At 54.3% G+C, this 27,787-nt stretch overlaps 2 protein-coding genes across 2 annotated transcripts; one reads left to right on the top strand and one right to left on the bottom strand.

The window, feature by feature from the left end:
- Positions 1-8,042: 8,042 nt before the first annotated feature.
- Positions 8,043-16,840, top strand: TVP23A (trans-golgi network vesicle protein 23 homolog A). Its single transcript, XM_049768516.1, has 8 exons — positions 8,043-8,227; positions 8,371-8,450; positions 12,673-12,817; positions 13,305-13,394; positions 13,868-13,996; positions 14,985-15,333; positions 16,234-16,293; positions 16,490-16,840. The coding sequence occupies exons 1-6, from the start codon at positions 8,219-8,221 to the stop codon at positions 15,207-15,209; spliced, it is 678 nt and encodes a 225-aa protein (XP_049624473.1). The 5' UTR covers positions 8,043-8,218; the 3' UTR covers positions 15,210-15,333; positions 16,234-16,293; positions 16,490-16,840.
- On the bottom strand, positions 16,739-27,157 carry NUBP1 (NUBP iron-sulfur cluster assembly factor 1, cytosolic). Its single transcript, XM_049768558.1, has 11 exons — positions 27,136-27,157; positions 26,947-27,051; positions 24,537-24,670; positions 21,827-21,895; positions 20,779-20,811; positions 20,305-20,395; positions 19,402-19,556; positions 18,363-18,473; positions 18,178-18,280; positions 17,549-17,632; positions 16,739-16,950 (listed from the first exon to the last, which is right to left on the bottom strand). Exons 1-11 carry the CDS (start codon positions 27,152-27,154, stop codon positions 16,895-16,897), a joined length of 960 nt encoding a protein of 319 aa, XP_049624515.1. The 5' UTR covers positions 27,155-27,157; the 3' UTR covers positions 16,739-16,894.
- Positions 27,158-27,787: the final 630 nt, after the last annotated feature.

Genomic DNA, 27,787 nt, shown 5'->3' with positions numbered 1-27,787 from the left:
AGTGGCTCCCAGTGGGGCCCTGTCCCTCCCACAGTGGTTCGCTGAGAGTCACACTTGGGTGTGGAACCTGGAGCTGGTGAAGCCAGTGCCTGAGCTCAATCCTCACCCCATCTCCCTCTCCCCTCTGACCCTGTGAGGCTGGAGGACTTGGGGTGTTCCTGTATCAGGGAGGCCCTGAGAAGGGGAGTGTTCCAGAGGACTCAGGAGGCTCATTACCACATCCCTCCAGCTCTATGCCCCACACCCTAGGGGTCACCTAGACCCCAGCTGACTTCTACTGTCGCACAGAGGCTGCAGGGCCCCTCTCCCATCCCAGTCCAGCCCTGGGGTAACTGTGTCTGGTCTGGCCTGAACCCCAGCCCAGAGGAGACACCATACAGCCCCAAACCCCAACTTCCAGTTTCAGTCTAAGTGTGGGAGTCAGACAATAGAAACCAGGACACCAGTCAGTGTCTTGCAAATGGCTCAAGTCTCTCACCAAGCAATGGGTAAATTTTGGAGGACTGCAAGGAGATTCCCCCCCACCCCACCCCAGGTCTCTCCAATTGCTGGCTAGTGGAAGTCCCCACCCAAGCTGTCTTCTCCAGCAGCCTCCCTGCCTAGACACAGGCAAAGATATCCCAGGAATGGAGGTGGTTCAGCTGCTACCTCTGGAAACTTCTCCCAAGGAGAACTGGAGAATCAAAGATCTGGTGAAGCCAGCAGGGGCTCTGGGCCTTGGAGGCAAGGCCCCCCATGCTAGAGGGAACATGAACACGAACAAACAGGAGCCCCCACCCCTCACGAGGGGAGAGCACAGTTGACCCAAAAAAGAAAACGAAAATATAGCTGGCTGTGGCTAGAGGGGCAGGTTCCTCTGGATGGAGGCTGGGGACAGGGTTTGAGAGGAACTAGATGGTTTCGAATACTTGGTAGGGTTTTATTTTGGGGAGGGGGGAAGACCCTCACATGCAGTGCTTGGAGACCTGGGGTCTCTGCCAACCAGGCCAGAAGGTGCAATGCTGGGAGTGGCCAATCCAAGTGTGATCACGGGCCACCCCATGGGATACCAGGATTGATCTCTGAGCATAGTGGGGTGTGGCCCATAAACAAAACTAAAAAAAAAACAAAACTAGAAATTGAGGTGACATGCAACCCAGCAATACCACTCCTTGGAATAGATGGTAGGGGTCCAAAAACTCAATGCGGAAAAGACTTCAGCACTCCTGTGTTCACGGTAGCACAGCTGGATGCCATCTGTGATGCTGTACCGATCCACTTGAGCAGAGATGGGGATGGACAGCACAAAAAGGGGCGTCACTCCCCCCAATATTCCTAATTGAGCTTGACCTTAGGTCATCCGTTCTCCCTCACCAAAAGCTCGGGTTAAAGGAGATAAAACCTATCTACACAGTGCTGCTTGAGAGCACTCTCAACCCTGTTATTCATGCTAAGCTTCTCCCAAGCACCTCACCTGCCCCCCCCCCCCCAAGCTATGTCCTGTGACCCTGCAGATTTTCAGTCCCTTCCTCTTTTGGTACTATCTTAGCATGTTAGAAGGAATAAAGCACTCTTGGATTTACAGCCTCTACCCCTTCCTTCCTGGTTATTTACTGGGGAAATGTCCTCTATCCCCAAAGGCACTAGGTGAAGAGAAGTAGATAGAGCCTTGCAGGCCAACAAGGTTGGCACACAGTAAACAGAATCTGGGAATAACCCAAGTACTCGAGAACAAATGAGTGGCTAAAGAAACGGTGGTACAGCTACACAATGGAATACTATGCAGCTGTTAGGAAAAAATAAAGTCATAAAATTCACTTATCCAGGGGCTGGAGTGATGGTGCAAGCAGCCTGGCATTTGCCTTGCATGCACTGACCTAGAGGGACCATGGTTCGATCCCCAGCGTCCCATGTGGTCCCCTAAGCCAGGAGCTATTTCTGAGTGCAGACTCAGGAGTAACCTCTGAACATCACCAGGTATGTCCCAAAACCAAAAAACTTATATATAAAAATAAAAAGAATTACTTATCCATGGATGGATATAGAGAGTATTCGGCTGAGCGAAGAGTCAGAAGGAAGAGAGACAGACATAAAATGATCACACTCATTTATGGGATATAAAACAAACATAGTATGAGAATATACCCCAAGACAAAAGAGATGAGGGCCAGGAGGACAGGCCCGTCCTTGGTAGGAAGTTGTTATAAATGGGAAGGGGGTGGAGAGCAGTTAGGGCAGAGGGGAGACCATTAGGACAATGATAGGTGAAAATAATTCCTCTAAGAACTGGGTGCTGAAAGGAGGGAATATTATATGCATGATTCCCTTTCAGTAATAATATTGCAAACCACAATGTCTAAAAGCAAAAGCGGGGAGAGGGAGGGGAAAGTATCTGCCATAGATGCAGGCTGGTGGGGAAGGGCAGGAGGGAAACTGGGGACATTGGTGGCGGAAAATGTGCATTGGTAAAAAGTGTTAAACTAAAACTTAATCATCAACAACTTTCTAACTGTGTATTTCACAGTGACTCAATTTTTTTTTGTTTCTTTGGTTTTTGGGTCACACCCGGCAGTGCTCAGGGGCCATTCCTGGCTCAACGCTCAGAAATTGCTCCTGGCAGGCTTGGGGGAACCATATGAGATGCCAGGACTCAAACCACCATCCTTCTGCATGCAAGGCAAATTCCCTACTTCCATGCTATCTCTCCGACCCCAACAGTGACTCAGTTTTAAAGAAGACCAGTGTGTAAGTGTAGTCTTTCATATCCTAGTACAGACCACTGATTGACAGTTCAGGTGATTTTTGGTGCAGGGATTCAGTTTCCCTCTCTTACAATTCTTTGATCACCTGTGGCTTCCACCTCATGACTCAAAATAGCTGCTCTAGGTCCAGTCATTGCAACCATATCACCAGAGAGGGCAACATAACCTGAGGAGCCATAAATGACTAGTTAAAGCTTGCTCATATGACCTTGCTAGCTGCAGGGGAGATCTCAAGGGCAGCTGATGAAGGTATACTGAAAAAATTCTCCTTCAATGAAAGAAGATACAGGGGCTGGACAATAACACAGCAGGGAGGGTACTTGCCTTGCATATGGCCAACCTGGGTTTGATCCCTGGCATCCTCAGGAATGATTCCTGAGCGCAGAGCCAGGAGTAAGCCCTGAATATCACTGGCATGGCCAACAAACAATAATCATGGGGTTGAAGTGATGGCACAGCAGATAGGGCTTTTTGCCTTACATGTAGTTGACCTGGGTTTGATCCCTAACATCCCATATGGTCCCCTGAGCCTACCAGGAGAGTAATTTCTGAGTGCAGAACCAGGAGTCACCCCTGAGAGCTGCTGGGTGTAGCCCAAAAACCAAAACCAAAATTAAACAAATAATGTAAGAAGATCCCGGGGTTCACTAGCAGTCTTCCCTACGGTCCTCCAAAATTGCATAGAATAAAGGGTTAGAAGAAGGGGTGGAGGGAGAGCTGCCAAAATTTCCCTTTGCCGACTTTCCCCTTCCTTTAGTGGCACTGCTGGTGGCATGTTTTCCTTTAGTCAGTCAACGAGCATCTGTGTGGTGAGCACCACTTCCGAGCACTGATCGAGCCTGAGAGATCAGACATGATGGGGCACCTTCAGGGTGGGAAAGGCCGTAGGCACCACCAGCTTTCTGAAGTAGCTGCAAGTGGACTGAGCCTGCCACTCTCAGCGGAAGTGCTGGTCGGCCAGTGCACTATTTGGCCAGTTCAACCCGTGTTTAGTGACCAGGTACCCAAGGGCCTCAGGAGTCTCTGGAGAAGGAAACAAACAGACCCCAAAGACTCTCACAATGACTCTGCCATGCCCACAAGCCACATGGGAAACTCCAGGCCTTTTGCTAGAGGGAGAGCAGGTGACGACTGCTGCTCCTTCACCAGATGGAGCTACCTCAGCCCTGCAGCCCTATGCCACCCAGCTGCGAATAACCCCTCTTGGCCATTGCAAGACCCTTCTCCCAGCTTTGGGCATCCCTGCCTGGTTTGCTGTGCTGGATCCTAATGCAGCAAGTCCTACACCCAAATCACTCTTACCTTCACTAGCATTTCCTTTTTGTTGGAGGGCTACACCCTGCTATGCTCAGGGTTTACTCCTGGCTCTGCACTCAGGGGTTAACTCCTGGTGAGCTGGTGTGGGGAGTGAAAGGGGTCCATATGTGGTGCCAGGAATTGAAGCCAGATCAGCTGCATGCAAGGCCAGAACTTTAGTCTTGCAAACACGCTAACCTCTAAAACAGCGCTTGCTTGTTTGGTTTGGGGTCACAAACTGGTGGTACTCAGGGTTTACTCCTGGCTCTATGCTCAGGAATCACTCCTGGCGGTGCTCAGGCGAACATCTGGGATGTTGGGAAATGAACCCGGGTTTGGCTACATGCAAGGCAAGAGCCTTCCCTGCTGTGCTATTACACTGCCCCCTAAACCAGCACTTCTTTTTTTTTTTTTTTTTTTTTGGTTTTTGGGCCACACCCGGCGGTGCTCAGGGGTTACTCCTGGCTGTCTGCTCAGAAATAGCTCCTGGCAGGCACGGGGACCATATGGGACACCGGGATTCGAACCAACCACCTTTGGTCCTGGATCGGCTGCTTGCAAGGCAAACGCCACTGCGCTATCTCTCCGGGCCCAAACCAGCACTTCTTATAACTGTTTGCACATGGGCACCCAGCTCACCCTCCCTTCCTGCATCCCTGGGGTCCCATTGCAGTGACAGCTGAGGCCCCTGCAGCCACCTGCAGAGATATCAATGCCACCAGGCACCCGGACTCCTGGTTATGGAGCAGACGCAGCCCAGCTAAGTGGAGTTTAGGATAAATTTTTGTCTTCTCGAACAGTCTTCTTCCATCTTGCCTGTAACCCAGGTGTGCTGAGCTGAGTTTCTGAACTTGTGGCAACAATTGGGGACCCTAATGACCACCTTTGCTGGAGACAAGTGAGTCAGGAGGAGGGAGATCCATGCAGAGGATCTGCTGCATCTGAGTTTCAAACAGGGGTTGAGTTCCCCAGCCAGGACAGCCACTCAGAATACTCTAAAACTCTGAACTGAGTGTGTCAGGCTTTTTCTGCAGGACTTGCCTAACTTGGCTTGCAAGCCCGTGAGACACTGGCACAGACTTCCTACCCATCTGGCCACTGTCCAGCATGGGGCAGATGCTTTTCTGCTAAGAGGGCCATTTCCCGTAAGCGGTGGCTCCCTGCCTGCACTAGAGCTGGCTGGGACATACCAGCAGCCCGTCTACACTGGGCTTCTCCTCCTGGCCAGCCTGAGCTTGCTTGTGGCACTGCCACGGCAGGTCCTGGGCTCTGACTAGCCCATCACACCCACGTCTCCACCAGGAACTGCTTCTCTGCACATGGTGGGTGCTGGTGGGAGACCATGCATTGACCAGAGCTCCCCCATTTATTTCTCTCTCTCTCTCTTTTTTGGTTTTTTGGGCCACACCCGGTTATGCTCAGAGGTTACTCCTGGCTATGCGCTTAGAAATCGCTCCTGGCTTGGGGGACCATATGGGACATGGGGGATCCACCATGGTCTGTCCTAGGTTAGTGCAGGCAAGTCAGATGCCTTACCGCTTGCGCCACCGCTCTGGCCCCTCATCTCTTCTTCCTTAGGTTTCTTAGGCGGGCATTTGCCATCTGGCTACCCTGTGCTTAGCAGAGGTCGCCTATGCTAGGGGAGATGGTGCCCCTGCTGGAGGTCTGAATGGAACTGGAAGTGCCTCCCAGATGGCCTCACCAGGTTACCCACTTCCCCAGATCAAGGCTAAGAGCCTCATGGATCACAGATAAGGCAGCTCAGCGGCCACCAACACTTAGATTAAGGAATTTGCTTTTCTTTCCAGTTTGTCTCACTTACTACACAAGGGCCTCCCTGTGGAACCCAGGGGCCAGTGGACAGGTCTTAGGGAGTCCTGCCCCCCCATGCCCTGCTGAGGGCAAAGAGTGGCTGCCAGTTGGGAGTGACAGCATGGAGGTAGGGTGTCTGCCTCCGCCTGGCTACCAGGAAATTGGGGCCCAGCTCTGATCTATTCCAGCTCTGTCTCATCACCCCACCTGCCCCATCAACCCTCCACAAGCCGCTTCCCTGCAGATAGGAAACAGGTCTGCACTGTAGACCCATGCAGGCTGTCTCTCTCAGTTCCACTCCACAGAGCCCCCGACACCCCCAGCCAATGGTGACTTATGACTGGATCACCTGGGGCCATACCAAGTGGCAGCCCAGTCGTGTAAGGGGAGCTCTGATACCAAGAAGTCCCCCACAGTCCCTATGAAAAGCTGATTTCCCAGATGCAGTCAATGAAGTCCTAGCATCTGGCTTGCACCCAGTGGCCTCACAAGGCTGCATCCAGGCCAATGCACCCCAGATTCTCCACCCACCCCACAAATTCACCACTGAGAGCCACTTTGCTGGAGTGAGCTAAGAGGGGATCCCTGACCCTGGAAGGGCTGTCTGGAGCCCAGGTATGCCCCTCTGCAGCCTCAGCTTCTGCGGCCGCTGGGACTGATGGGACAGGAGGAGTAGGCCATGCCACCTGGGTCTGGGCAGTCACCCTAAAAGGCGGGAGCTATGACTCTTTCTCAAGCCCCAACCCCTAGGCTGAGTCTGAGAATGGCAGTTGGTCCTCACTGGGGCTTCCAAAGGGGCTTTCCTGCCTCACTGCTATGGGGACTCTCTGAACCCCAACTTAATTGATCCCCACAGTTGCAGTTTCTTGAGGGAAGCCCCTAAATATTCACCTCACCTGGCCTCTACTGTGGCACCCCCACCCTGCCTCTAGAAGCTGACACTGAGGAGATACCCTGACTTTCACTGTGATATCTGGGCTGGAAGTCCAGGTCCTGCTAGAAAACTGAAAACAGTACTGGGGGGGGGCAGTTTGGGGCTCCACAAGTCCTCAACAGGTCATTGTGGGTTCCTGCTACACACACACTTTGGGGCGAATTGGGGGGTGAGTGTAGGAAAAGGGGACTCTTCACCCTAGTTCCAGGCAGCCCCACCCCTCATCTCCTGGGCACAGAGCAGGCAGGCGCCTGGGACCAGAATGAGGTGGGGGTTCATCTTTTGTGGGATACTTGAAGAGGTCTGCACAGAGACAATGGGGGGGCGGAGCCATAGCACAGGGGGGAGGGTGTTTGCCTTGCATGCGGCTGACCAGGGTTTAATTCCCGGCACCCTTTCCTTTCTTCCTTCTTCCTTCCTTCCTTCCTTCCTTCCTTCCTTCCTTCCTTCCTTCCTTCCTTCCTTCCTTCCTTCCTTCCTTCCTTCCTTCCTTCCTGCCTCCCTCCCTCCCTCCCTCCCTCCCTCCCTCCCTCCCTCCCTCCCTCCCTTCCTTCCTTCCTTCCTTCCTTCCTTCCTTCCTTTTTGGTTTTTGGGTCACACAGGCAGCACTCAGGGGTTTCTCCTGGCTCTAGTCTCAGAAATTGCTCCTGGCAAGCTCGGGGGACCATACAGGATGCCGGAATTCAAACCACCGTCCTTCTGCATGCAAGGCAAATGCCCTATCTCCATGCTACCTCTCCGGCCCTGCCAAGAGTGATTTCTGAGTGCAGAGCCAAGAGTAACTCCTGAGCACCACCCGGGGTGGCCCCAAAAAACCCAAACCAATACAAAACCAGAAACACTTCGGATCCAGATCCACTGACAGTGTGAGGTCCCCGATGGCTTTGCTGGTAGGGGCTCAAGGCCACCCCTGGAAGTCCCAAGGGCTGTTCCCTACCATGTGTGTGTGTGTGTGTGTGTGTGTGTGTGTGTGTGTGTGTGTGTGTGTGTGTGTGTGTGTGTGGTGTGTTCTCTGGCCCAGCTGGGAGGACTCCAGGGATGTGACACTCTGGGGAATCCCTGACCCAGTCCAGTCCAGCACTGACCTTTACCCTCCTCTCCATCACAACAGACTCACCCATCACAGCTCTGCACCCCAACCCCCCTCTGACCCGCATAGCCCCACCCCACTGTCTCCCCATCTCCTTCCTGAACGTCTCCATTCTCGGTGGGGGGGGGCACTCAGGTCCATCTAACAGCAGAACCACGAGCTCCGGGGGTCCCCGGGATCCTCCCCAGCCTGCCCATTGGCGCCTGCGCCTTGCTCCCCACCCCGCCCGCACCTGCTCCAAGGCGGTCCCGCAGGACCCAGGCTCCGCCCCGCGCGCTGCAGCCCGCAGCCCAAGCCCTGGGCGGTGCCGGCCGGGGAGGCCTTCAGGTGCGCCCCGGGAAAAGAATGAAGCCGGTAGGGCCGCGGGCAGGGGGTTGCGGGGGTTGGGAGAGCCTCACCCCAGAAGCACTGCGGGGTGCAAAGTGCCTCTGACTGCGCGCGCGGTGGGGGGGGGGGGACCAGTGTCACTGCCTGGGAGTGTCCTGTCCCCCCAACAGGCCCTGGTGGACGACACTGAGGATGTGTCCCTGGACTTTGGAAACGACGAGGATCAGGATTTCCAGAAAGCCAGGGTCAGGTATGTGGCCGCGTTGGGCACGCATCCTCTCCCCGAAGTTGCAGACTCACAGCTCCTTGGAGGTTGGTTCATGTATGCATACATGTATTCATTCATTCATTCACTCATTCATTCATTCATTCATTCCATGTGTGCCAGGCACGGACTTAGGAGGCCCTCCAGACCTCGGACAGGACCATCCTGACCTTCATACCGCTGGGCTGGGTAACAGCTGGGCCACTGGACAACTCTGAACCAGCCACCAGGATGTCAGTGAGAGGGAAAAGTGGGTCTGGGCAGAGAAGGGCCCTGTCCATCCTGAACCCCAGGATTCCACTTTTGAGAGGCCAGTGTACCCCTCGCTGTGAGAATGGTCTCTCCAGGGGCTGGTGAGACAGCACACAGGGCTGGAGCAGAGACTGGCATGGCCAAAGTCCAGGCTCCATTTTGTTTTTGTTTTTGTTTTTTTGGGTCACACCTGGCAGTACTCAGAGGTTACTCCTGGCTCTGTGCTCAAAAACCGCTCCTGGCAGGCACGGAGGACCATAAGGGATGCTGGGATTCAAAACCACCATCCTTCTGCATGCAAGGCAAATGCCCTACCTCCATGCTATCTCTCTAGCCATCCATTTCTTTTGTTTGTTTGTTTTGCGGCACTCAGTCAAAAATTGGCTCTGCAGTCAAAAATTGCCCCCAGAGGCTGGGGACCATATGGGACGCTAGGGATCGAATCAGGTCTGTCCTGGATCAGCCACGTGCAAGGCAAACACCCCATCACTGTGCTACTACTCAGGCCCCAGGTTCCATTTCTTAAGCACTGTGCCAGGTTTTACCCACCCCCACCCTCCCCAGCAAACAAAAACAACAACAAAAATTGCAGCCAGCAGGGATGAAGGCCTTGGATGTGAAGTCCTGGTTTATTTTAGTTTTTTTGTTTCCAGGCCACGCCCAACTGTGCTCTGAGGGGACGCACTCCTGGCTCTGAGCACTGGAATTTTCCTGGAGGCCTTAGGGGACCGTGTGTAATACCAAAGACCTAACCTGGTATTAGGTTAGATAAGGCAAATGCTCGCCCACAGTGCTATTCTCTCTGGCCCTGACAAGTCCTGGTTTCAGTTATTCTTTGCCTGGGGTTTGGGTGTGGAGGAGTCAGACTTGCATTTGGGGCGCTTGCTCTGGTATTCTGGTAAACTGGAGAACTCCATGCTTGAGGTAGACTCTGGGGAGACGGGGGCTGGCGACAATACACAAGGTCTGCTTGTGTGTACATACTCTATTCTCTCTCTCTCTCTCTCATACACACACACACACACACACACACACACACACACACACACACTCCCACCGGAGGAGACCCACTTTGGGTTCCCTTGGCTCTTCCAGGCAGTCTGCCCACCCTATCCCCCACCTTAAGTGGTATCCAAGCGCTGCCCCACAGCCCCTCCTGCCCCAAGGCTTCTCCTCACTTTTGACCCTCTAGAAGAGCAGAAACAGAAGCGGAAGCAGGGCACTCTCAGGCCATCACTTAATTTTAGGAAAGTTCGTGATTCCCCAGGAACAGCGCCCCCGGAATCCGGGAACTGCTAAATTTCAGTTCTCTCTGCTTGGGCCCGAGTGGCAGCTTTGCGCCAAGCCCCCTTACAGCTTCTGGTCTTCACTTCCCCATTTCCGTTTCCAGCTGACGTGAATGGGGTGTCAAGCCTAAGAGTGAGCGAGAGAGACCTGGGCTGGAACAGAGTCTGGGGTTCAGGGGCTGGGTGTCGTTGGGGTCCGTACACAGCAGCCACCTGGCAGGGCTTTATGTGTGTGTGTGTGGAGTGGGAGGGGATCATACAGACATGTGTTTGTGTATAGATGGGCCTATGTTTGTACATGCAAGCATGGGCATGTGGACTGTGTGTGATGTGTGAACATATGGATGCTGGCATGTATATGGTTGTGCATGTCTGGGCATATGCATGTACATACGTGTGGGCGTGTGTTAGCATGCACGTGCATGTATGTTAGTCTGTGGCTATGCTGTGTGTAAGCATGTATGTGTGAGTGTGTGTATATGTGTGTGTTAGTGTGTGGTGTCGACAGTGATCCCAGCCCTCACCCCTGAGGCTGGAGCCTTAACCCTGAGCAGCCCCATTGGTTGAACTGCATTCAGGAAACCAACCAGGTGCCAGACTTTCTGAACACACGAATCACCTTAACTGCGTGAACCAAGTCTCATAATCTAGTTTCCGCTGAGCACAGAGCACAGTGGCTGCCAGGCTGGTCAACTCCTTCCTCCTCCCTGGACACATGAGGTCTTCCTGTCTTTGAGTCTTCCTCACTTTGGGCCCCTCCACACACACACACACACACACACACACACACACGCACGCACGCACGCACGCACGCACGCACGCACGCACGTGCACGCACGCATGCGCGCACACACACACACACACACACACACACACACACACACACACACACACACACGGCAGCCCACTGCTGGAGGCATTGAGGAAATGTTGATGGAGCCCCTCATGTCTTAACAGTCGGGGGATCATCTGCTTAACAAAGCTGTCCCCCAACAGGCAGGTCTCACTGTCTCCTATTCTCAGGACTAAGAGAAGCCTGTCTGAGATCTTCATTCTTCTCCCCTTTTAGAACTGATAAAACCAACGTACTGAGCAGTTTAGAGGGTTGTCCCAGGAGGGGCTCAGGGCCAGGACAGAGAGGGGGGTTCAGAGGCTCTATAGAGAAGAGACACCTCACTTTTGTTTCTTTGCTTTGTTTTCATTTTTTTGGGCCACGCCCAGTGGCACTCAGGGTTTACTCCTGACTCTGCACTCAGAAAGAGCACTCCTGACAGGCTCAGGGAACCCTATGGGATGCTGGGGATCAAACCCGGGCGGCCACGTGCAAGGCAAACTCTCCCCTGCTGTGCTATGGCTCTGGCCCCAATTTCATTTTGATCTCTGTTGTAGCAGAGGAACTCATTAGCCCAGAAGAAAGCACTGCTTTCTGGAACGTTCCTTACATTGCGGTCCCCACTACCCTGTGCAGGGCACCAGGGAAACACATCCCAAGAGACCAGGATGAGGATGAGGACGGGAGGGCCCAGGCATCCTGGTGGGGTTGGGGGGAATCCCTGGGGTGTGAGAGGGAAACCTGTGGCCAGAGGGGGAATTTGGAAGTGGGAGCACTTGGGTGTGGAAGTTTCGAGGGACTCTGGAGCTGTTCACTGGGACAAGACTCGGTCACCAGCAATAGCCCAAGATGTTCCCTGGGCACAGAAGGGGAAACTGAGACAACCAGTGGGCAGCCACAGTAGGGTGGGGTGATTGAATGGGGGTTGTTTTACGGTGTGGAGGTGCCAGGAGAGAAGCTAGGGAGACTAGGGTCTTGTGGGCATGGCCGGGAACTCTCCCCATCAGAAAGCCAGTCAGGACCTAGGCTAGTCAGGACCTAGGACTGGCAGGGCCGGGGGTGGGGGTGGGGTGTACCCAGCTGGGGTAGGGGGTGCATCCAGCAGGGCTGAGAGAGGGGTTACTGGTTTCTTCCTCCCTCCCTCATGCTTGGCCTGGTGACCTTTGTGACTGTGGTTCCATCTGGTGTGGTCCAAGTCACGCAGAGCTAACCATGACTAGCTATTGGATTTGCTACGTGGAACTTTCTAGCAATTGGAATTTTGTCAGCATTTTCTCCAGGAAACCACAGCCCCCAAAGGGAGAAGATGTGCAGGGAGGGGATTTATTCTGCTGCCTTCACTTCCAGGTTGGTCCAGATATCATCCCACATGGGCAGCTCTCACATCTCTCAAGACTTCCTCAAAGCCCTAATGAGGGAAGGGTGCAGATGGGAATGAAGACAGGGAAAGGGAATCAATCAGGCTTAAGGCAAATGTGCATAGATGCCCTTAGAAACCTTTCTTCCGAACATTCTAGGTTGGACATTCTAGGTTGCATCTGGCCACACCGTTGTCTGTTCTGATATGGGCAGAATAACCCAACCTTTGCTTTTGGGGAACTGACTGCTCATTGAGGCCACCCGGGTGACCGAGACCTCCCTCACTTCCACTTCAGCAGTGCCTGAGTTAAGGCACGGCCCAGTATTTGGACAGCTGGACCCCAAGGAGGGGAAAGTACTGAATTCTTCAAAGGAAAGAGACACGAGGTGTCGGGGCAGGATGACTGATTCTGCCCTGATCATGAGGAGGTGTTCCTGTGGCAGCCCCTCAGCCACCGCCCTCTGGCTTCTCCCCTAGACACCCCCTGGCCACCTTCTTCCACCTGTTCTTCCGCGTGAGCGCCATCATCACCTACGTGGGCTGCGACTGGTTCAGCAGGAGCCCCGTGGGCTGCTTCGTCACGGTGCTGTTCCTGCTGTCCTTCGACTTCTGGTCCGTGAAGGTGAGGCTACGCCCTGGCCGCGTGCTTGGGGCTGATCTGGGTTCAACAGATCCGCTGGTTAAAATGGCCAGGCCCCGGGGATAAGGTAAGAGTGGCTGAGCAGTAAGCCCTGGTCACTTTAGATTAGAGATGAATCAATCACCAGGCACTTGCTTCCTGCCCCGCTTTGCCCAGGGTAGAGCTGGATTCCATCTCAGCACCACACAAGACACCCCTCCAGGCCCCATCAGGAGTGACCCTGCGCACATGAACTTGAGAAAATCTTGAATACAGAGCCAAGAGTGAGCCCCAAAATGAGAACCAGGAGCACAGAGACAGAAGTTAACCTGGACTCAAGAGCACAGTGGCCCAGATTGTCCTGTTATGCTTGGGTGTCAGGGTGGCTCTGAGCAAGCAGGTTCTAGGCCTAGCCTAGCAGGGATTGGCGGCTCGTGCCCACAGGTTCTTCTGTCTCATGGACTGTCGCATCCTCTCTTCACTCACTCAGAACGTCACAGGCAGAGTCCTGGTGGGCCTGCGCTGGTGGAACCAGATCGACGAGGACGGCAGGAGTCACTGGATCTTTGAAGCCAGGAAGGTAGGGTGTGTGTGTGTGTGTGATGGCAGGAGTCACTGGATCTTTGTGTGTGTGTGTGTGTGTGTGATGGCAGGAGTCACTGGATCTTTGAAGCCAGGAAGGTAGGGTGTGTGTGTGTGTGTGTGTGTGTGTGTGTGTGTGATGGCAGGAGTCACTGGATCTTTGAAGCCAGTGTGTGTGTGTGTGTGTGTGTGTGTGTGTGTGTGATGGCAGGAGTCACTGGATCTTTGAAGCCAGGAAGGTGGGGTGTGTGTGTGTGTGTGTTTGAAGCCAGGAAGGTAGGTGTGTGTGTGTGTGTGTGTGCGCAAGCAGCGGGTCGCCCTGGTATGGCACGGGTGTACAGTTCAGTGAGGTTCTGGGGACTGAGCGGGACTCTGTGCATGTCCGCTCCCATCTGCATGGTGCTACAGGCCTATGGAGACACCCCCACTTCCTTGGGGATCTCTGCAGCTGTTTTCATGCGCCCTACACAGGCATCTCCCCAGCACGGGGACCCCACAGAAGCTGAGGCACGCGTCTTCTGGCTGGGCCTGGTCATCTGCCCAATCATCTGGGTCGTCTTCTTCTTCAGCACCTTGTTCTCCCTCAGGCTCAAGTGGCTGGTGAGGCGACACCCATGGGCTGTGGGCAAAAACTGCAAAGGGGGCAGTACTCAGGGCTGCTCTTGGCTCCATTCTCAGGGTTTCCTCACTCCTCATTTTGTGAACCATCTGGGGTAGCAGGCATCAAACCTGTGTTTGATCTACATATAATACAGGAATCCGGATCCCTGTGCTATTTTCTCTAGCCCCTAGGTTTTGATTTTTAACCTTGCTCAGTGAAATCACATGCCCGTTTGCCCAGCTGGTCTCCAGTCCTATGACTCATGGCATATTAGATATTGTGCAGACATCACATCCCGCTATGCTGTTGCTCCTGCACCACCATCACTTTTAAATGATTTCACCACCCACAAGAGGCCCCTTTAGCCATCACCCCCAAGTTGGATTACCCAGCTCCCACGAACCCGAATTTATAGATCTGCCCGTTTTCTCCAAAGTGGAATCATACACTGTCTCTGAGGAATGATTCATCCATCCTACCCATATTCCAGGTCCCCCCAGTCACCCCTTTTCTCCACCAGGGTGCGGCTGTCCCGTTTCTTCTCCACACATCCCTGGCAGTTCATCTTTTGGCTGCCATGAATAACAGCTGAGCATTATTACTATTAATAGTAACTGAGCATTGTTTTATTTTGTTTAGAGTGCACAGTCGGGCCACACTTAGTGGGGCTTGGCAGGGAAGGGGGTCACTCCCAACTGCTCTTGGGGGTCCAACACACAAAGGGTGTGAAACAGCTCTTTGGCCCCAGAGACTTCAGCACAAAGGACTGCATCTTATATTTTATCTTTCCAAGTTCTCTGGCTGCCTGGCATGACCTGCCTCGTCCAGGACAGCAGCCCAGGAACCTTTTAGGCTGAGGCCACAGTAGCAGCAACCTAGAGAGACAAGCCTGGGGACTGGATTGGGGTGGGGGGCACTGAAGTTGGGGGTCACATCACAGGGTCTTTTAGCTCTGCTCCTGGGGACTCAGCACTTATTTTCCCACAGGCGCTTGTGGTGGCCGGGATCACCCTCCAGGCCGCAAACCTCTATGGCTATGTCCTCTGTAAGCTGGGAGGTGATAGTGACCTGAGCAGGGTCACAGCCACTGTGCTGTCCCGGGCGGTGTTCAGGACGGTGAGCTCCGGGGGACTCCCTCTGACCAGCAGCCAACACGCTCAGACGGAGTCTGAGCTGGCCCGTGGCTCTGAGGCCGACACTCTCCATGTGTGAACATCTACAAGGCAGCTGCCCTGTGACCCTCGTTCCTTACTCTGCACTCAGGGCCCCCGGGGCCCAGCCCATCCTCCTGCACCCAGTGGACTGTGCTGTACCTCACTACTTGGCCGTTTTGAAGGTACTGTGCAAACCTCTTGGTCTTTCCACTCCCCAAATCCCAATGCTCTGTTCAGGGGACCCAAAGTGCCGAGCCCTCTCCCCTGCTTGGTTAGCAGAATTGGCCCTCAATTGAGGCCAGCTTTGGTTTCCCTGTTCCCTTTCTGGATGCTGGGGACCAAACCCAGTATGGTGCTTTCCTGCTCAGCAACATGACCGGCCTCTGGGTTGGCTTTAAGCAATTTTGTAAAAGCTTTAGAACTGCAAACCAGTTTCTTGGTTTCTCTAGAAAGAGAAAGTATGTGGGGCTGGAGCAGGGGAACAAGTGGTAGGGCGTCTGCTTTGCAAGCGCTAATATAGGACAGACCCTGGTTCGATCCCCTGGTGTCCCATATGGTCCCCCAAGCCAGGAACAATTTCTGAGTGCATAGCCAGGAGTAACCTCTGGATACTCCACACCAGGTGTGGCCCCCCCCCCCCAAAAAAAAAGAAAGAGAAACTATGTGATGTAATCCCACCCAGCATTGAGCAAAGATACTTTTCCTTTTGGTTTTTGGGCCATACCTGTTTGTGCTCAGGGGACCCTCTGGGATGCCAGGGATGGAACCTGTAAGCCACTGAAAGAAAAATGCTCTCCCTGCTGTACTATTTGTTCCAGGCCCATAAAATACCATGTGTCATGTCACATGAAAGAGGATCCCATGTGATCTATCACATGGTGGCTCCATTTCCGAGGTAGACTAGGCCAAGCAACCAATCCTGCAATTTCCAGTGGCTGCTGGGTTCATTCTAGCCGGGACAGATGGGGCATGGGGTGTGGTGTATGTGGGGGGGGGGGGCAGGGTGTATGTGTGTGTGTGTGTGTGTGTGTGTATGTGTGTTGGGGGCACTCCCAAAGCCACAGTAACCTTTGCCCTTGTAGGCCTGCCTCAGCAACTTCCAGAAGTCTGGGCTCCAGGGGCTGCAGGTTCACAAGCCTTAGGTGAGATGTGGAAAGGGCTGCATGGAGGAATGGGTGGGTGGGATAGGGCCACCAATTCCCAGTCAAGCTACATAGAACTCGGGTGCCCTGGGCAGGGGTCCCCCTTGCCCACTAAGAGGGAGGACACGGGAGAGGAACAGGGCTATTCTGCCCAACTGTGGGACATTCACGGAACCTGCCCTTCCCCTGCTTACAGCATCTCTGGAATAAATGCTGTTCACCAGAGCATGGACACAGACCCGTGTTTTGCAGGAATGGGATCGGGCGCCTGGTGGTGTTCACTCCTTCTAGCTGTGACTTAGCTGTCCAGCCGCCTCCAAGACCCCAACCTCAAGGGGAGGAGGCTACTGGGGTGCTAACAAGATGGCACCTTCTGCCTTCACTTCTTCCTCAAGCCCTGCTGAGACTGTGCTGTGGCCACAGCAGCATCCCTGGCCCACAGTGGTGCAGGAGGCCAGGACGAAACGCATTTATTTAGACAAAACTGGGTACACTTTCGCTGGCATCAGAGCAGTGGCTGGCGGGAGATTAAAGCATCTCTGACAAAGCATCTTCTATCTCGACCTGGTCCCTTCCTGTCTGTGGTCCCATGCACCCCATTTCAGGAACTGGGGGGGCTCTCTCCGGGCGGCTGAGGTTTACAGTACTCCTGGATTTCTGCAAGATAGGGGGGCTCCTCACAGATTTCCTCTCCCCAAAATGCCCTTTAGATGGGGCTCTAGGTCCAAGGTCTGAGTTAGGAGTACCTGAGAGGTCCCCCCCAGCCAGGCCTTGTGGTCAGTCATGGGTCTGCTCCCAACGGGCTTACCGGCGGGCAGAAGCCACAGTTCGGACCCCAGATCCCTCACAGCTGGTCTAGACCCCTGCAGGCTGTCTGACACCAAATGGGCTCTCATGAGAGTTTGCCTTTTTTCCCTGAATGTTCTTGTTCATTTTGGGAGAAGCTTCCTAGTGGCTCTTGAGTGGGCCTGATGACTCTGGTGCTGGGGGGGGGGGGGGCGCACTTAGGCCAAACCCTATGGTTCCTGGGGTGGGGTCTGTGCTAAGCCCGAGTGCCCACCCTGGCTCTTTTCTGCTTATGGTGCCACAGAGGCATTTCCTGTCCTGGGAACTTCACCTTTGGGTTCTTAAAACTGACATGTTGTCAGTTCTCTACATTGACTTTCTGGAGACTTCTTCTAGCCTCTTGGCCAGGGGTGACGCCGCCCCCTCCCTGCCTTGATGGCACCCACAAACCTGACTCCTGGACACTTACTCTGGATGATGCTTCTGTAAGCCAACGTGGCCGGGGACTCGGGGGCGTCCACCATGAAAGACCGGCCTTTGTCACAACTCTTACCTTGGGAACACAGGAGAGGAATGGGGGCCATGGGGGAAGCAGAGGACATGAGGCCCAGATCTAGGGGCCAGACACGGGGAAGAAGTTGGGGCTCCCAGTAAGAAGAAGCAAGCAACAAAGGCAGGGTGGGCCAGGAGACTGCTGGCACCTCAGGATGCCTCTGACCCTGTGCAACCAGCAGCCTGTGTCCCGGGGACATTGGGTGGCATGTGGCAAGCATAGCATCCAGGCCCACCGAGGTGGACTCAGTTGCTGCTGGCCAGGCCAGGAAGCTGCCTGAGAGTCAGAGACTCAGGGATCCCTCCAATAGCACTGGGAGAAGGCTGATCATGAGGAGAAGGACTTGGGGATACCAGCGTTCTAGGCTTGGTTAACCACCCCCAAGCTGATCATCCCAGCACAAAGTCCTTGCAGTGGCTACAGGGGAGGCCCTGTGAGGGCTGGCGGGAAGCAAGAGACAGAGTCAAGGTGGATTCTATTCCTGCCTCACTGTACCCCCCAACCCTGGGTGGGCTCAGGCACATACAGGAAGTAGACTCACCCACCTATGTGTGGGTCCAGGGGCACCCTGCCTAGAAGGGGAATCTTCAGGGCCTGGCACATGGCCTCAGCGCCCCCCGTCGTGGGTGGGAAGATCTGAGATTCCTTCTGTGGGGCAAGTCACAAGAGGGAGGCATCAGGGGAGGTCTAAGGGGTGATGTGCGTGGGCTCCCAGCCCCGCCTGTCTCACCTTGCACTTGGGACACACGAACCCACTCATGTTCTCCACCACCCCGACAATGGGCAGCTTCACCTTGTGGCAGAAACTGATTTCCTTCCGGACATCCTGCAGCGACACTTCCTAGGGATGCAGAGAGCCGGGTCACCCATATCCGAGAATTGGAGGGTGTGTCTGTGTGTGTGTGTGTGGGGGCTGTCAGTGAATGCTGGATGCCAGCCTCAGCCTGCATCCTGGTCACTCCCCATAAAGCCCCGAAAGGAAAACCCAAGTCAGAGATTGTAACTCACAGGGGACCCTGGCAGGGCCCTTTCTGACCCAGGTGTTGTCTGCTCTCAGATGGCCAGAATGTTGGCCATGGCCCGTGACCCTCACAGCAACCCCATTTCTCTGTAACCCTAGGGTGGTGGCAGGGCCTGACAGGCTGAGAGGTACTAGCCGGCCCTCTGGTCTCTGGGGTTCTGAGCACAGCTCTGCACAGACGGTGGCAGGCAGAGGGCTATGCTGATCCAGAGACACATTTTCCAGGAAATGTCACCAAGGGGCTGCGGAGGGAGAGTCCAGGCAGGGCCTCAAGGAGAACCAGGCCCCGCTCATCCTTCCTCTTCCTGAACCCAGGACCCTGTGTCCTTTCCCTGAGTGTCTGGGGCCACCCCAATTCTGCTCTCTGAACAGACTCTGGAGCAGATTATGTCACAGGAAAATTGAGGGAAAGTCCAAGTAAAATGCCCGTCCACCCTCATGTCCCCTCCTGGGGCTCTCACTGACTCCAACTATTTTATTTTGGGAGGCCACACCCGGCAGCTCTCAGGGGTTACTCCTGGCTCTGCACTCAGAAATCGCTCCTGGCAGGCTCAGGGGACCATATGGGATGCCAGGAATCGAACTCAGATTTATCCTGGGTTAGCCACGTGCAAGGCAAATGCCCTACTGCTGTGCTATTGCTCTGGTTCTCCAACTGTTTTTGAACTCTCTGTACAAGGACCCTGATGGGCTATTCTCCCATCCTCCGCAGTCCCCTGACGCTGGACCGTCCATCATGGGGCCTTACCTGTGGCGTGGTGATTATTACTGCCCCATCGATGTGGGCTGCTGCCAGGAACTGGACGACTGAGAGATGCTCGTCGGACGTCCCAGGCGGGGTGTCCACGATGAGGTAGTCTACGTCCCCCCAGTCCACATCTCGCAGGAACTGCTTGATCATGCCTGGGAGAATGGCGACAATGCCTGTTCCTGCCCCTGCTCCCGCAGTGGCCCCTGGCATCTAGAGTGGGACTGGAGTGGACACCTATCCCCCTGTGCTGGTGTGTGCCATGCAGTGGGTGAGCTTGGGCCCATGTGGCACAGGAACCCCCTGCACAGCACCACAAAGCTATCCCCAGGAGGTTGGAGTGATAGCACAGCGGTAGGGCATTTGCCTTGCATGAGGCTGACCTGGGAGAGACCAGGGTGCAATTCCTGGCATCCCAGATGGTCCCCTGAGCCTGCTAGGAGCAATTTCTGAGCACAGAGCCAGGAGTAACCCCTGAGCACTGCAGGATGTGGCCCCAACCCACCCCCTCAAAACAAAACAAAATCCCACAAAGCTACCCCCAGAATGTCTTCCCATCACCTGGCTGGAGATTAAATGTGATCAACTGGTATTTCTTTCTTTTGGGGAGGGCCATACCCAGTAATGTTCGGGACTGAGTCCTGGCTCTGGGCTCGGGGATCACTCCTGGTGGGTCTCAGGGGAACTGTGGGATGCCAGGGATCAAACCCAGGTTATCCCTGTGCAAGGCCAGTGCTCTCCCCACTATGCTAAGGCTCCAAGCTTGGGCTGGTATTTCTATCTGCTCTGACCAGAGAGGGCAGCAGCAACTGGACATGAAAAGCAAAATTCCGGAGCTGGGGAGCTGGGCCCGATGTCCTCTCGCCGGGATAGGGTACGGAGGAATGATGGGGTAGAACGCACCATTTTTCTTTGGGCCCCTCCAGATGACGGCGTCGTCTGGGCTGCTGAGCAGGAAACCCACTGACATCACCCCCAGGTTGTCGTCCAGAAACTAGAGCAGGGGTGGGGGACAGAGGGGTCCCTGCTGAAGCCCAGTAACTCCCAGGCCTTTTCTGCTCACCCGGGGGAGAGGGGGACCTGGTCTCCCAACCTTGTCAAGGCGAGCGCCTTACCCCTATTACTATCTCTGGCCCCCTCCTGTTTGTGTGCATAAAGAAAGCTGCTGCAGCCACTCATTTGCATCTGGCTGCTGCAGGAAAGCAAAGCATGTGTGGTCCATGAGGTGACTTAACACAGGCTCTGCCTCCCCTGCCATGTCTGAGTCCTAAGACCCAGGAAGGTGAGGAAAGACAACCCCCCTCCACCGCCATCTGCCTCTCCTGCACACAGTCACCGAAGCACCCGGGGGAGGAAGGAAAGAGCCGGAAAACTCACCACGGGGGACCAGCCTGAGCCGCTCTGGTGCACCTGTGTAAGGGAGTTGGGGTTACAGGAAGAAGTGCCCTTCCATCAGCTCCAGAGCTGGGGTTAGTGGGGAGGGGGCATTCATCCATGACCCCAGGCTGGACACCTATAAAGTCAGGTTCTGGGACAGTCTTTTCTGACATCTTACTTTTGGGGTCTGAGACATTTCACACGGGGCCAGGAAGGCAGACCCAAGATCACAGGGTGCTGCAGGAAACCAGGAAGGAAGGACAATCTCTGGGCACACAGAGGACACAGATACTCAGTCAATGGCCAGGGACCAGATCTGGTGTTGTGTCCCTGAAGGCAGGAGGCTAATCTGAGTCTTTTTTTTGTTTTGTTTTGTTTTTGGGCCACACCCAGTGGCACTCATGGGTTACTCCTAGTTCTGCGCTCAGAAATTGTTCCTTGCAGGCTCGGGGGACTGGATGGGATGCCGGGATTTGAACCACCGTCCATCCTGAGTCTGTTGTGTGCAAGGCAACTGCTCTACCACTGTGCTCTTTCTTCGCCCTCTAATCTGAGTCTTGTTCTTTTTTTCTAGAAGTTTTGTGGACCAATAGCCAGCAGATGGGACTCAGCTCCTACAGCTCCTTTATTAGGAATTAGGCTAGAGCCTGGGCCCATCTCACACCAGAGAGAAATAGGAGTAAGGACTGGGACTCCAGAGTGAAGCAGCCCTGGGCTAGGGGACACCTTCAATTTCTGGGACTACTGGGAGCCCCAAGCTGTGCCCCACAGTGGCCAGCAGAAGCAGCACCTGCAGTTTGTGGTGCCCTGACCACATCCCCTAGACTTGCCATCTTCATTCGGAGCATCTCCTGGCTTCCAGGGCCTAGACCCAGCCATTGGCCTTGGGCCAGACCTTTAGATCTGTTTTGAGGGGCTCAGGGAATCCAACTCTGTCTTCGTGGTGATGGGAAGGGGGACAGGTGCTGTTCAGGGGCTGGGAGACTGTGCCTGAAATCACTGCAGGGCTGTGCTGGGTGCATGCCCCGGGCTGAGCGGCCATGCTTACCTGTTCTCCTTCCAGCCCCATGATCCGGGGGATCGAAGGGCCGCATATATCAATGTCCAGAAGAGCCACCTGGGGGACAAGAAGACAGTGACAAGCCGCTTCAGATGTGCACATGGTTCTAGGAGGAAATGTAGAGGGAGTAGGCGGAGAGAGCCTGGGCCAGGGGGAAGGGTAGGAAAGCAGTTAAGCCACATGCCTGCCATGCATCGGACCCAGGTCTACCCAGGTCCACTGGCACCACAAGGCCGCCTGAGCATAGTTGGGTGTAGCCCTTGGGGCAGCTGAGTACCCGAGTCAGCCCCCAGTCCTTTGAGACTCTTGCCATACTACATCTTGGCATTGATCTGCCCTGGTGGCATGGGAATCACCAGGAGTGGCCCCAAGTCCCCTGAGCAACACTGGGAGCACCCCACACCTCCCCCGCAACAGAATGTGGGTCAGACAAGGACCAAGTGGGGGGGGGGTCTCATGAGACACATGGCTTTTGTCCTCCTGATCAAGAGCCCCAGCTTCAAGCACAGGAAACTTGGCCCCGTACATGGTCAATGACATGTGACTGGAGTGTCGCCAACCTTCAGGTTTGAATCTGTGACCCCTACACTCCCACTCCCGTGCCTGGTGGAGTGTATCTCTGCTTATTGGAAGAGGAACCCAAGGGACTGAGGCTCAGGTACTGGTTCACAGACCAAGAGACAAAGCAAGGATGCAGCCCAGGTCCCCAAACCCTACAGCAGGTCTCCAAAGGTGGCCCCTCTCCTGGAGCACTAAACTTCACGACCACTGAGGCTCAACCTCCAAGAAGAAAAGAGAAAGCGAAGTTGATGGAAAGGCTGTTGGGTGTGCCAAGGTGGCCCTGGAGATTCCCTGCCAACATGGCAGTGGTGCTCTGGGACGCTCCTGTCACCCCAGAGGACTTTTGAGTCCAGTCTAATGTCTAATGTCTCAGTCCTCAGGCCCCACTGGCACACCCCTGGCGCCCTCTGCTGGAGCATGTGAAGAGCACCCAGTAAGCTCTGGGCAGGCCCCAGGGAGTAGACTGACCCATAGCCTTGCCTGATCTCGCCTCTCTCCACCCCCCAGAAGGCATCCACGGGGTGAGGGTGGTGCGTGCCTGTCTGAACACACTTCCCAGGGGCTCTTTGGGGGACAACTCGGTCCTCCCCCCACCCCTTTTATATTTTCAGTTTTTAGGCCACACCGGTGGTGCTCTGCAGGTCACACTCCTGCCTCTGCACTCAGGGATCATTCCTGGCAGTACTTAGGGGACCTTATGGGATGCTGGGAATCAAACCTGGATCAGCTATGTACAAGGCAAATGCCCTTCCTGCTGTGCTTTCATTCTGGGAATTTTTTGTTTGTTTTTAGGCCATATCCATCAGCGCTGACGGGTTACTCCTGGCAGGCTCAAGGCACCATATAGTATGCCAGGGATTGAATCTGGGTGGGTTGTGTGCAAGACAAAGCCCTACTCAATGTGCTATCACTCTGGCCCCATCTCTGGCACTTTTTTAAGGACATGTACGGCCCTTGATAAGGAGTGGGGAGTGGACAGGTTCATTTGTGTGTGCTCACCATGGTGGCCGCATGGGCTGGGATGTGGTTCCACTCTCTGGAGGCATTTCCAGGGCACCAGCCCTGTCAGGCTTCCTGTTCCTCCTGGTACTACCCCAGGACAGTCCAAGCAGTGTGAGGAGGTGGCCCTGGGCATCCCCGTCCTGGCCAGAAAGTGTAGAAACAGGGTACGGAGGGCCCAAAGCTTCCCTTTCCCAGCCCTCGGCTTCCCTTTAAGAGATTACAAAGGAGCTGATAGCACCTTGGGGAGGAAGTTTTCCTTGCAAGCTGTCAACCTGAGTTCAATTCCCTGCAGCCCAGATGGTCTCCCATTCACTGTCAGGAGTGATTCCTGAGTGCAGAGCCAGGAGTAAGCTCTGAGCATGGCCACTTGTGGCTCCAAGACAAAAATAATAACAGAAAAAGAGACCATGGGAAGTGGGTCTGAGTATGTGTGCCCGGCAGCTCCCTGAGCCACTATGAACTGGCCACAGTCCTGAGCTATGAAAGAAGGTTCTAGGCATCCCCTGGGCCTGGCAGTTCCAAGCAGATGCTCCTGAGCTGAGCCCACTCCACAGCCTTAAAGCCCTGAGGATCAGCTTTCTCCATCAGGGTTCACCTTCCAGGTAGCATGACTGGGGTAGGGTTGGGGCATACTCCTGAATTGGTGCTACCCTGGCAGTGCTCTAGGGCACCCTATGTGATGCCAGATATCACACTGGAGCTGACTATGATCAAGGCCAGCGCCTTCACCTTGGATTCTCTCCAGCCCTAGAACTGGGTTCCTGTTTTCAATCACATCCCCCAAGTATTTACTGTTTGGATTTTTTTGTTGGTGACGCTCAGGGATTACTCCTGGCTATGCACTCAGAAATAGCTTCTGGCTTGGGGGACCATATGGGACTCTGGGGCATCGAACCACAGTCCATCCTAGGCTAGCACGGGCAAGGCAGATGCCTTACTGTTTGCACCACACCCCTACTGTTTGAATTTTTACACAAGTCTGTAGTACCCTGGGTAGGAGAGAGGACAGTGAGCAGGGCATCTCCCTTCCAGATTCCAAAAGCCTGGCCCAGTTCAGTGGCTCTCTGTAGGCTGCCATGAACCTCTAGATCAAAGTCCACCCCTTATATCCCGCTTTGTCCCCCCAAGCTCCCACCTGCGTGTTTTCATCCTCCGCCAGGCCGTGGGCCAGGTGGGCACTGAACGTGCTTTTGCCAACACCGCCCTTGCCGGACAGCACCAAGATCTTGTGTTTCACTGTCTTCATTTTCTCTTTTATTTCCTCGATAGCTGCAGAGGAATCAGGGCAGGTGAGGACATTCTAGGCAACAGGCTCCAGGGCCTTGGTGGCTGGTAGGAACTAGGTCATGCATGACACAGCACCCAAGGGTCAATGGTAATGGCCTCTGCTGAAGCCTCAGTTATGAGGCGATCTGTCTTCCCTCTGGGATTCAGGATTTACACCAGGCTGGGATCTGGCAGACACAATCACTAGCATTGCCAGCTCTGAGGTGGTACCTGGTAGAGGATCCCTGACTACTGGGAGATACTGTGGAGTCACAGCAACAGGCACCCAGGCATGGAGTGGGAAGGTACCTATTATATAGGGCAGTCTGGGGCCTTGGCTTGGCTGAACAAGAAGTTTAGATGAAAAGTCCCCAAAAGTCATGAGTGTCTAAGATAGTCGCTGCCCTTTCTAGGTTCAATTTATTTCAAATCCTTAAAACATGCTGTGAGTCTCTCTCTCTCTCTCTCTCTCTCTTAGTCGCTGCCCTTTCTAGGTTCAATTTATTTCAAATCCTTAAAACATGCTGTGAGGGCCCAGAGAGATGGCACAGCGGTGTTTGCCTTGCAAGCAGCCGATCCAGGACCAAAGGTGGTTGGTTCGAATCCCGGTGTCCCATATGGTCCCCCATGCCTGCCAGGAGCTATTTCTAAGCAGACAGCCAGGATTAACCCCTGAGCACCGCCGGGTGTGGCCCAAAAACAAAAACAAAAAAAACATGCTGTGAGTCTCTCTCTCTGTCTCTCTCTCTCTCTCAAAAAAAAAAACATGCTGTGAGTCTCTCTCTCTCCCCTCCTCCTCTCTCTCCTCTTCTCTCTCTCTCTCTTTTGCCATATCCTAGTTAATCAAGGATCACTCCTGGCAGGATCTGGGGGGCCTTTTGTGGTACCAGGTGCAGGGTTTGGAGGAGGAAACCGAATTTGAGCCAGCTCCAGATAAGGTGAGTGTCTTAGCCCTTGTACCATTTTCCCAGCCCCTCTTCCCCATTGTGCTGAGGGTCAAAAATCTCATTTATGGTCACGCTGTTAAGGAGTAGACTCAGGAACCAAACCCCGGGCTCTGACTCTGAAATCATTCCCCTGGGGCCAGAGGGGCAGCTCTGTCCCTGCTTTATACGCAAGAGGTGAGGGCTTGATCAAACCCTGTTTGGCAACTGCGTATGAGGCTCCAGACTAGTCTCCCAGCACCACTGGGAACGATCGCTTATAGATTCAGAGTCAACACTGGGTAATGCCAGGTCTGGCCTCCAAACCAGTTACTAGTGTTGCATGGGCCACAGCTGGCAATTCTGGGGCCATTGTGGGTTGTTTGTTTTTATTTTTGTTTTGGAACCACACCTGGTCCAGTGCTCAGGGGTTACTCCTGACTCTGCACTTACAAGTTATACCTGGCATGCTTTGGGGACCATATGGGATGCCAGGGATTGAACCCGGGTAGGTCACGTGCAAGGCAAACACCCTAAATGTGCTATAGCTCCAACTCCTGGTTTTGCTTTGTTTTGTTTTTTGGGAGGAGATTACATGCGGCTGACTCCTGGTTCTACATTCTGGCTGTGCTCGGGATACTGGGGATAAAACCTAGTTTGGTCACTGCCCCTGGAGTGACCACCCCATCTCCCTTTTGCTTTCTGAACTTTTTTATTTGTTTCTGGGCCAACCCAGGGATCATGCCTGGCAGCGATCACGGGACCATACAAGGTGCTGGGGTTGGCTCTGTGCAAGGCAAGCGCCATCTCCTCCTCGAGGCCTATTTGGTCCTCCATGTCAACCCCAAACTCTCCCCTGCAATGTGTCCTTTTCCTTGCTGGCATGCTAAGTCGAGTGAGTCCCTGCTAACGTGACTCCCACCAGGGAAGGGCAAGGCCCATCCAAGCACAGGACAATGGGAACTGATTTTTTTGCACACCTGTTAGTGCCAGACTTTAATGTCTATCTTTAATGCTGATCCCACACACCTTTGATGCCACACCCATGAAACCTGCGGGGCAGAGCAGTTCCTCTTTGCTCTGGGAAATCCAAGAAGCCAACACTCAGGCTCCATCCCCATCCTGCCACTTCCCTCTGGACTGGCCCTTTAAAAGGCCTTTAAAGCCCCGGGCCTGTCACTCATTCCTCAAGCCTCTCCCTCTCCTGTCAATCACCTCTCAAGCCCCGCCCTCTCCAAACAACACTAATCCCTCAAGGTCCACCCACGCCTGTCACTCATTCCTTAGACCCTCCCCTTCCGGTCCAAACCGGAAACCCGAACTTTCACTTCCGGGAGGCCATGCCACACTCCTCACCTGGGTCCGGAGTGGCGCCGGCTCCCGAAGCACAGAGCCCCTGGTTTGGGCATCCCTGACAGGACGCCCCTCGGCCCGCCTGGGCGCTGCCGGCCCCAGGACAGTCTATAGAGAGACAGAGTTACAAGTCAGAGCCGTTCTTGCGCCTTCGAGCCCCGTGACCCACGCAGGGCCCCTCCGCCCGCTCACCCTGAGGAACCTCCTCCATGCCGCCGCCGAATCCGCCGCCGCGCCCCGGCCACCGGAAGCGGAAGTTGCGCACTTCCGCCTCCTGGCAACGGCCGCGCGAAATAGATCGCGGGAGCCGAGCGCTCTGCGCATGCGCGAACATAGCGCCGGGCAGGAGGGAGGAGTTGTTTCGAGTTTCTTTTTTATTTTCCTTTCTTTTCATTTTTTCTTTTCTTTTTTTTTTTTTTTTATTGAATTTATTTTTCGTTTAGAGTTTCTTTTTTTTTTTTTTTTTTTTTTGGTTTTTGGGCCACACCCGTTTGACGCTCAGGGGTTACTCCTGGCTATGTGCTCAGAAATCGCCCCTGGCTTGGGGGGACCATATGGGACGCCGGGGGATCGAACCGCGGTCCGTTCCTTGGTAGCGCTTACAAGGCAGACACCTTATCTCCAGCGCCACCTTCCCGGCCCCTCGTTTAGAGTTTCTTAAGCTCGAGCCGCAGGTCTCCTCTCAGGAGCTCCAAGACCATTTTCAGTAGCCAAGACATTTACTACTGAAGCTAAAACAATATTAGCTAATATAAAAATTAGATTTATTCCACTGTCCCAAAGAAGATGGTAATTCTTAGGCAGTGAGATCCAGTGAGAGTTAATTCTCCTGTTCTGCTTTTCC

Source organism: Suncus etruscus, chromosome 2 (assembly GCF_024139225.1).
Source record: "Suncus etruscus isolate mSunEtr1 chromosome 2, mSunEtr1.pri.cur, whole genome shotgun sequence".
Taxonomy (NCBI): domain Eukaryota; kingdom Metazoa; phylum Chordata; class Mammalia; order Eulipotyphla; family Soricidae; genus Suncus; species Suncus etruscus.
Note: the sequence above shows the minus strand (reverse complement) of the source record. Positions and strands in the feature narration are given on the sequence as shown.

Excerpts from the sequence above, each read along its gene's own strand:
- TVP23A (XM_049768516.1), top strand. Across the intron at positions 13,395-13,867 it reads GGATCTTTGAAGCCAGGAAG|GCATCTCCCCAGCACGGGGA; the intron begins GTAGGGTGTGTG and ends CGCCCTACACAG. Across the intron at positions 13,997-14,984 it reads CCCTCAGGCTCAAGTGGCTG|GCGCTTGTGGTGGCCGGGAT; the intron begins GTGAGGCGACAC and ends ATTTTCCCACAG.
- NUBP1 (XM_049768558.1), bottom strand. Across the intron at positions 18,281-18,362 it reads TCGTGTGTCCCAAGTGCAAG|AAGGAATCTCAGATCTTCCC; the intron begins GTGAGACAGGCG and ends CTTGCCCCACAG. Across the intron at positions 17,633-18,177 it reads GCCCCTGGACCCACACATAG|GTAAGAGTTGTGACAAAGGC; the intron begins GTGGGTGAGTCT and ends TGTGTTCCCAAG.